Source organism: Oncorhynchus keta, chromosome 34 (assembly GCF_023373465.1).
Source record: "Oncorhynchus keta strain PuntledgeMale-10-30-2019 chromosome 34, Oket_V2, whole genome shotgun sequence".
NCBI classification, from domain to species: Eukaryota; Metazoa; Chordata; class Actinopteri; order Salmoniformes; family Salmonidae; genus Oncorhynchus; species Oncorhynchus keta.
This window is the reverse complement of record NC_068454.1, coordinates 62,186,403-62,195,897: the sequence shown is the minus strand read 5'-3', so window position 1 is coordinate 62,195,897 and position 9,495 is coordinate 62,186,403. Positions and strand designations below refer to the sequence as shown.

Here is a 9,495-nt window from a genome sequence, read left to right as displayed (position 1 = left end):
ATACCGTGAACGAAGTCGTTAAGATTCCACAAATAAACTCCATCCAAAGTCCACCCATCCCTCCATAGGCTACTGCTGTGCGTCCCACCATAGACAATACAACATTGGAAATATACCAACACAGTACACTCTGGTGCCCAAATAGTCACTTGAATCGGGAAACAATCCTAAATGGATCCACTTTTGACATGTTATTGAGGGGGAATTATTAGGCTATAGTCCCTGCATCCTTGTGTAAGTAGCATACAGTACAAAGACGGTTGCGGTCTTGCATTGCAGGGATGGGGAATGAGTAGCGTGGCTTGGATCGAACGCATGGCTGATATGGACAAAGAAAAGGTGGAGGGGATATTTTTTATAGTTTTTTCTATACGTGGGGAAAAACGCGGGGGTTGGTTTCTGAGATGCCACAGGCTTGGGAACCTGAGACGGAATGGTATAACGGGAGGACGGCTCGTTTTGTCTCAGCAAGGAGGGGACTGTATACCAGACGGGGTGGAGTGATACATCGCCTAGCCCCTCTCGGTGCAGACGGCCTTGTGTCCCGTTTGCCTAGAGCTGGGAGAATACTGTATCGCAAGTAGGCCTATAGCAGACAGAGAGAGGGGGCCGGTCTATGGGAGGGACTAGCGCAGAGGGAGAATTGGAAGGAGGAGGGGGCGGGGAGGCGGCACGGGTGCTGTTTCTCCAGTCTCTTTCCCCTGTCTTTGTCTCACACTCTTTTGTTAGCCATGCCTAGCCTGCTGGTTCTAGCAGGGATCATGGAGAAAAATGGGGGCTACGGCGGGGATCTAGTCGGCTCCGGGTTCGGAAGCGAAGGTCTCCTAGTGCCACCCGACGAGGAAGAAGACGACTCCCGTGCCCTGAGGGTCGCGCTGGGCCAGCTGTCTCTACTGGGGCTTGGTGAAGGCGAGGACGGTGGCGGGGCTCCTGGAACGGGAGTACAGGATCGGAGTAACAATAACAATAACCATCACAACCATACCAATAATATTGGCGGAGGTGGTGGTGACACAGGGCTTTTGCAAGGGAAGAACAAGTTATGTGTCCTGTACGAGGGTTCAAGTGAGACGAAAGGACGAGGCTGCAACATAACAGAATGCGTCCCCGTGCCCAGCTCAGAACATGTGGCCGAAATAGTGGGGAGACAAGGTAAAGATTCCAACCAAATGTTCCTATTGAAAGTTATGTTGCTGTTCTGAGCTAAATGTGTCTCCCAGTAGTTTGTAGGGTGTTTTGATAATGCTCTAACTGTTACGTTAGCTGGTGTTATTGATATAGAAAAGGGAGTGGTGTTATTTTTGTGTTGTATTCTACCACTCTTTGACCATGGTAACAAATCTGTTTCAAGTTAACATACAGTGGCAGAAACTGCAACATTGTTGCAACTAGGCTCGGTTCTATTGTCTGTCTAGTGAATTTCAAATGTGGGGAGACACAAAGCAGGACTGTAACCGTTACCTCATGGGCGCATTATTCTACATCCAGCCATCAATGTCAGCTCACAGACGCACACTTCAGGCAGGGATAGCACTTGCTTCCTTTGTCGTCTGAACGCGCGAGACTGTTAAAAAAAAACGCAACGTGCTACGGGCAACGGAGGAATCTCGTTCGCCCTGAAATGTTTACAAATGATTTATTCTCTTTATTGTGAATATAACTTGTATTTGAGTAACGATTGGCGTTTTCAAGCTGTTGTTTTCGGTTTCGTAAATTCTAATTATGTTCATTGTTTTTGTTGCTGACTGCCCCAGTGATACAATTAGACAATGGCAAAAGTGTTTCTCTGTTTTCTCTTTTCTTGAGCAGTTTAAAAGTGAATTCCCAGATTTAAGATGGATATATCTGTGTATTGAGTAATTGTCGAAGACCTCAACATGAACTTGAATGACAGCAGCTGTCAAACAAAGGTGTGAAAGTGAGAGGGGGGTGAGGGGAGGGGTACATTATTAGGCAGTGTTATTCCTGTGATCATAGGAATCGAAGCGTGACTCAGCCAGAAGTTGAACCAACGTGTCGAGTTGAATGTTGTGTGGTTCTTCTATTTTCTGATAAAAGATAAGAACAAATAATAACAAAATATGTGGCCTTTTTAAAACCTATTGCCCATATTGTTATTGTGATCAACTCAAAATGGCTATTTATCAGACTGTAAATATATTGATTCTCCAGATTGCTTGTAAGCTGTCCAACTCTCAGAACCAGCAGCTCAAGGTTGTTGATTTTTATTTCTTTCTTTGTGCTTACATGGGTTTTTATTTGACTGCACCTATTGTTGAGTGGCTCTGTTGTGATGAGTCCAAAAGATACAGAGGGGTTGGTTAGACAAGCAAGGATAGATGGGTGGGTCAGAGGCACTGGGCACTGAAAGGGAGTCACACCCAGACACCCAAACCAAGGGCTCCCTTACCTAATGGGAGGGGAGGGGGGTAGGGTGGAGGTAAGGGAAACCAATTCAGCCAGTGGATCCTAATTCATGTTTTTGGGGTTACACAAATTAACAGGTCCCCACAATGTCAAGTGGGTCCAAGGCAACAGAGACCATTTGCTTCAACTCCATTTTTCCACAGAGGTGGGGATCTGGTTTTTGTAGTGCCGTTAAGTGCCCTCATCTTCCTGTGCGTCTCCTGTTCGTTACTCTGAAGTGTTTTAATAGGGTAACTGAAGACAGCCGGAGGGTGGATCCACTGAGCACAAGTGCAGCAGAGAGCTTTGTGTTGACTGAGAAGTGCTGATTTGGGGGATTTGGGATGAGCTCCTTTTCATTCAGGGTCTCGTTAGTTAGTTCACATTTAACGCCCTCCTTCCCAGGGTCGACTACTGCCTGGTGAATCTGGCAAGTTAATGTCCTGTCCTGGAGAGGCAAATATTAGCGTTTTGTCCTTTGTCAAAGTCAGTTGAGTTGATTCTGGAGGATGATTTTGTGTCGTCTAGGGCTGTAATTATTACGACTTTAGGTCAAGGGTGGGTTTGCTGTGCCTGCGCCACTAACAATGCACACAGTACTGGAAAGCATGCTCTCCAAATGAAAGACATGGCATACAGTTGTGGAATGATCTAGAATGATCTTTGTAACGGTTTCAGTGGAGTACTTTTCTTTGTCTCCTCTGTTCATCGTTTTAAGTTTTACGTCGCCTATTGCTCTCAACTTAAATATCTATTCACCTTCCTGCTACAAAGGATCACAAAAACGTACATCTATCCTAAGTTAACACGTGGATTAATATACTAACATTGTGGTTATTACATGAGTTATAACCATCATACATATTATAAAGCTTGAGTGTTCCATCTAACACCATCATGCTTGAACCCCAACTAGTATCATCACCGCCATCGTCCTCAATAAATAAATAATACATGTAGTTTGAACTCTTCAGCCCTTAGAGCCTCACTGAGTCACTCAGTCAGTGCCATCCAGGCTTCGGAAGTTGGTGCCCTAGTAAGTGGGGCTATTTAGTAGCATTAGGGAAGCACATTTCCCTCGGTTAGAGGTGATCATGACATTTTATCCACACTGCTAAAGTCCCTGCCCAGGGACTGCAGTTGAAAATAAGCAGGTTGACTAAAATGGGCACTTTTACAGTAATGTTGATTAATGTGCACTGTCCCTGGTAAAACAACATTTAATAAAGTAAGTCAAGTAAAGTGCATTTAGGCTACTGATGTAATGGTGTGCTGTGATTTGTAGTGCTACTCAGAAAGACGAGCTGAGACCTGACCATTGGATAAATTGATAGTTATTGTTACCAGACCACGGACATACATACGCCTCTTAAAGACCCTGCTAAGGGGAGACACTCAGGGATTCTTAGGGGTGGAACATAAACTTGCATTTCAGAATGAGAACGGTAGCTGCACACCTGCGTATATGTCACCACAGGCTGCCGTAGTGGGGCATTGCATACCGTTTCCTGTTGGGTGTAATATACAGAGTACGGCTGTGTTTACCATATCCCTCTTGACCTCAAGTGCTCTTAACAACCCTACTCTACAATTACACATTTTTTATTCTCCTCTTTGTATTATTACAACGTCTCAGTTTAGAGACTAAGGTAATTTGACACGAAATAGCATTAACCTGTACTCTCTCAGATCTAGGATCTCGCTAAAAGCACTTAATATAGTCAGCCTTTACACACTGATCAAAAACAGAGCAAATGCACTGCAAATAAACGACCCAAAAATTATGTATGTGTGGGCCGGAGGTACCAGACTTGTCAGTTCAAGGAGAGGGGCTGGTTGTTCGTGGCAACACTGTTGATTGCATCCATAACTGTAGCCATAGCACAGAATAGTTCTGATGTCCTTTGGAAACAGGTACCATATCTCATCTGTTTATCAATGTTTGTACATGGGGAAATCAAATAAAGGGGTATTCTAAAAATACTTTGACGTCTTCAGTCTCTTCAATTATTTCAGATTGTACAGCAGATTGAGACTTGATGCCATGTGAAAACATGTGACTTAGGAATGATAATCAATGCAGAAAATGAAAGTTGCGAGCATTTTAGACCAAAATTTGCCATCTTTTAAAAAGGTATGTCAAAGGTCAACTATCAATTCTGTCTTTGTTTCCATAGAAGAGGAAAACATAAAAAAATGTCTTTGTATTACCAAGTAGTAGTAACAATCTCAGCTAAAATTCCTTATATTTGAAAATTGAACAGAAAATTTAATTCATTGTGACCTTGGCCATTTTCAAACTTTGCCTTTTTGTTTCTGCAGGTTGCAAGATCAAAGCCTTGCGGGCCAAGACCAACACCTACATCAAGACCCCCGTGAGGGGCGAGGAGCCTGTGTTTCTCATCACGGGCCGAAAGGAGGATGTGGCCCTGGCCCGGCGCGAGATCATCTCTGCCGCCGAGCACTTCTCCATGCTCCGAGCGTCTCGCAACAAGCTTGGCGTGTCCTTCAGCGGTTCCCCGCCTGCGCCCCTGCCGGGCCAGACCACCATCCAGGTGAGGGTGCCCTACCGCGTGGTGGGACTGGTGGTGGGGCCCAAGGGTTCCACCATCAAACGCATCCAACAGCAAACCTGCACCTACATCGTCACCCCTAGCCGAGACCGTGACCCTGTCTTCGAGATCACGGGATCACCCAGCAACGCCGAGAGGGCCCGTGAGGAGATCGAGGCGCACATCGCATTCCGAACGGGAGGTCTGCATGACCACAACAATGAGAATGACTGCTTGGGGCCGGATGGCGGCAGCCCAGTAGGCTCCGGTGGTCTGGAGAGCCGCCTGCAGCAGGTGTGGGGTCTGCAGGGGGACCAGCGCAAGCCATTGACCAGTAGCTTCCGCCAGAACTTCTCAGATGCCATGGTTGGAGGAGGGGAAGGAGGTGGGGTAATCTTCAGCAAGGGCAACTTCAACAGCCCTGGAGAGAAGCCCTGCTCCTACTTTGGCTCAGAGGGCACCCAGAGTTGGGGAGACCCAGACTACCCAAAACAGGTGGCCTTCTATGCCCAGCAGCGCTCCAAGAGCTTTGGAGGCCTGCCCCTGACCAGACTCTCTCCAGGCCTTTCTGACCCCTGTGGAGGGAACAACGGCAACTCCTCGGGCACCAGCATCACTATTCTGTCTGGCTCGCCTCATGCCCAGGCCCGCCGTGCCCACAGCGAGCCCACCTCGGGCGTGGGGTTCCCTGGACGCCTCCCTGTACCGGACTCGCCACCGGCCATCCTCCGGGACTGCATGACCTGCTTCGAGAGCAAAGTGACGGCCGCCCTGGTGCCCTGCGGCCACAACCTCTTCTGCATGGAGTGTGCCATCCGCATCTGTGAGCTCAACCATCCAGAGTGCCCGGTGTGCCACACCCTGGTCTCTCAGGCTATCCGAATATTCTCCTAAAAAACACCACGTCAGTTTTTATCATTCGTTTTATCACAGTGTTTGTTCTACAATTATTTACTATTATTATTGTTATTATTATACTTTTCTCAGAAAATTTTAAACAAACAAGCAGATATTTTAGAAGGCACTGCTTGCTTTACTAAAAAGTATAAGAAATATTTTGACTTTTTTCTTTTATATATATATATATATACATATATATTTTATAAAAGTTTTGTTTATAAGAAAAGTATAGTACCTAGCATTTTTTCTGTTTTTTTTACTGCTGCTGTTTTTCATTCACGAATCACAGTGTGGGCGGAGTAGATAGGAACGTGAACAGTTTACGATTCAGATTTATTTTACCATGAAGTTGTTTTATATGGAGGAAAGGAAGGAGGTGATCATTGAGGTTCAGTTTAACTCCCTGGTATCTTATCTGTACCTGAATGATATAGGAAGTCAAAATCAAACAGAAGGAAAAATATTTAATCTTTCATTGCACCTTACAATCATCTTAGTTTCGGATAGTCAGATTAATGATTGTCAATCATCCAGAAAAAGGACGTAGCTGATGAAAAGGCAAATCCCCCAATGTGGCAACAAAAAAAATGGAACAAACTGTGATATTGTCATTGAAAGTCTAAATTTGTTCCAATCGAAAGACCGACTATTCCATCATTGTCACCTTTCTGACATTTGTATCCCTTTACAAGCTCGTTGTTATACCTGGTCGTCCTCCCTAAACACCTGTAAGAATGATAACCATATAGGACAGAATAGCAGACAAACGCCTTTCTTTATGCACATATGTTTTATAGATTTCGTTTTTCACAAAGAGGTGAATGAATGCTACACATTGTATTGCTGAAATGTTCACTTCTGTTACACCTTGAATATCATTGCGGTTTGGTGAAAAGTTTCAGCGATGCCTGTTCCTCGTGGCACTTGAAAAGCATGTTTCTTTCGGCGGTGTTAAGCACTGATTTCATTTGTGAGGCCAAAAGCCTTGGAATTCTTCCAGTTGGCTAATTTGGGAGATCCGTCTCCCCGAAGGACTAGTTTCAAAGCCAACTTATACCCACTTTATTGTCTTATGTGGTAATTTAGCTGTTATCTAAACGATGTAGGACAAAAACGAGATCCACTTTTGACAGGCATCTCTCTGAGGTTTGCGCAGTTAGAGCGTCAGCCATTAGAGTGGACAGAAGCTGAGGAAAACACTGAGCTGTTCTCTGAATTGGTAATAGAGGGTGCCTAAATGGGCGAAAAGCTCCTAGAATACAGTACCACCATCCACAGAGCTCCCTCGCCACCCCCGTCCAGCAGCTTTGCATTTTAGCTCAGAGGCCTATAATTATCAGAGCTGTGCAGGAGCAGGTGTTTAATAGCGCACTGTGGATGTGACCTCAACTTGGAGGTGTGTTTTTTAGCCCCCTCTTTCTATTTTCTTTGGGAGTGCCCCCCTGCTTACTGTTCGATCGCTGGCTATTGAAGGTAGTAATGACCCATAATGCATTGCCTCCCTGTGTGGGGCGTATTGTCTATGCCCAGTGGTGGCGTGGGCCCGGAGTGCTTGGACACGGCCCGGAGAGACTCACTGATAATTAGGCAAATTGTCCGGTCCTGTGCGGGGGAACCTGGTGCTGACCGCCCCATCCCTCTGTCACAGGCACAGAAGGTCCAGTCTGGGTGCAGCTGGGCGAATGGGACCCCTCCTTCCATATCCCCCTCCCTCTTTCCTTCTCTGCTGCTCTGAGATATCCCTACTGGGGAGAGGGGCCTCCTTTGTCCCAACACTCAGGAAAAAAGCAGCATATGAAAGAAAGAGACCAACTGAACAGGCTGCCAGCTCTGAAATGAGAGTGAGGGGACTTTGGAGAAAGAAAGTGTCAGTAGATCCAGTAATTACCTAGTGTAAATTTTGCCACACAGATCCAATTCTTTGACATTTCCCACTGAACTAGATGTCTCCATGTGTTCTCAATAACATAAGGGTATGAAAACATGCAGACATATATCATTTAAGAGTACGAGGAGTCTGATCACTTGGAGTTCATCACCCCACCCCAATTTGGATGGAGGCCTTTGTGACAGAGCGAGTGCAGATCGAAGTTTCCATAGAGAGCCCCCCTTTATCTCCCGTCTGTATGGGACATCCTGCAGCTGCCCACTCACCACAATCACACAGGCTTAGCCAATGGCAGGCTAGCACTGGGCCTTCAGAATGAAATCAGACGATTGTAATTGACAGGAAAGCGGAGGAAACGCCCCATTTAGCCACCACTCGTGCTGAATCAAATTACACACCCTTTGCCTCTGCCTTAGCCCCAGCCTGGGGATTTCAGAGGGAGGGAGGGGGGATTAGAGCCGTTGGAGGATAAGAGGGGGGCTTTTGGGGGTGGAGAGAGAGATGGCTGCTCCCAAAGAAAAGAGAACCTGCAGATCTAGTCTTTGTGAGAGGGGTAATTTGTGTGTCTTCAGTGAAGGGGTAGTTAGAAGGCTGCTGCCTCATGTTTGATGGTGGTGGCAGGTGAACAAGGACATGCTGGTGATTCAGCTGGTCTCCCACTAACACTGCATCAGATCGCTCTATTGCGTTTTTTCAGGAGAACACTTTTGCTCAACTTCTGTCCATCAAAATATGACGAATAGTTACAATAGACTGTTCTCCCTAGTCTAGGCCGCAACAGAGCCCCCCATTCCCCCATTGTATTGTCAGCAGACAACTCCTGTTGTCCGTGGACTGTGAAGAAATTGTACTTTCAGAGTATCTAAATTCTATGACATATATAGAAATTAATTTAATATTTATGAATGGGGAGAACTGCACAGTGGTTTGGTCTGAACTTTCAATGACAATTTCAAGGCAGTATAACGCTGTTAAATGAATATAGTATTTTCTATTCTTTTTTATTTTGTTTTAAGGCTTAATATTTTGTATTAAAATATTAATATTGCTTTCACTTTGGCATGAAAGTTTAGTGACATACAGTAGAGTAGGTCTTCAATACTATTGCCCCTTAAAAAAAACTGTAACGTAACTATTTGTCAGAAAAGAATGTGAATCAACCGGGTTGGGTGGGATTAAATGGAATTGGGAAATTAGGCTCATAAAGACTTTACATTAAAATATAGAGTAAAGCACCTTATGAGAAAACACATATAATTAATACCAAACTGACCGCTGATGGTGAATATTTCTTAATGGATTTTGAAAGCCATGCACATAAGGTTTCCCTATCATGTTTTTAAAATATAATTACTGTTATTCCTTGTAGTAGTGGTATTATAGGAGACCTCTCATCCATTCAGTCAGTACTGATGACTTGGTTGAGTTTGCACTGGTTTAATGAGGGCTTTTTTAGAGAGTCTCACTGTTTTAGAGGCTGTGGGAGAAATTTGCATTGTGCTTTGAGAAAGGATTCTGCGCATCTGTGTGTGTATATATATATATATCAGTCATTTACGTCCAGTCAAAAGCCTGCTATATAAGTGGGATTCTGATTATTTTTACAAGGTGAAAATATCATTTTGAATTTGTTTGTTTATGGACTTTGAAGATCACTTTGATTTATATATATATATATAATGTCCCCTCATCCTTAAACATAAAGACGTATATTGATAGGCTACTTATATGTATGGATCTAATACACTT

General features: G+C 44.7%; 1 protein-coding gene across 1 annotated transcript; it reads left to right on the top strand.

Annotated features, from left to right (window-relative positions):
- The first annotated feature begins 602 nt into the window (after positions 1-602).
- Positions 603-8,221, top strand: LOC127915164 (RNA-binding protein MEX3A-like). Its single transcript, XM_052494286.1, has 2 exons — positions 603-1,152; positions 4,729-8,221. Exons 1-2 carry the CDS (start codon positions 732-734, stop codon positions 5,850-5,852), a joined length of 1,545 nt encoding a protein of 514 aa, XP_052350246.1. The 5' UTR covers positions 603-731; the 3' UTR covers positions 5,853-8,221.
- Positions 8,222-9,495: the final 1,274 nt, after the last annotated feature.

Bases quoted from the DNA above. Each gene is read 5' to 3' on its own strand.
- LOC127915164 (XM_052494286.1), top strand. From the start codon at position 732: ATGCCTAGCCTGCTGGTTCTAGCAGGGATCATGGAGAAAAATGGGGGC. The intron at 1,153-4,728 runs GTAAAGATTCCA...TTGTTTCTGCAG, and splicing joins CGAAATAGTGGGGAGACAAG to GTTGCAAGATCAAAGCCTTG.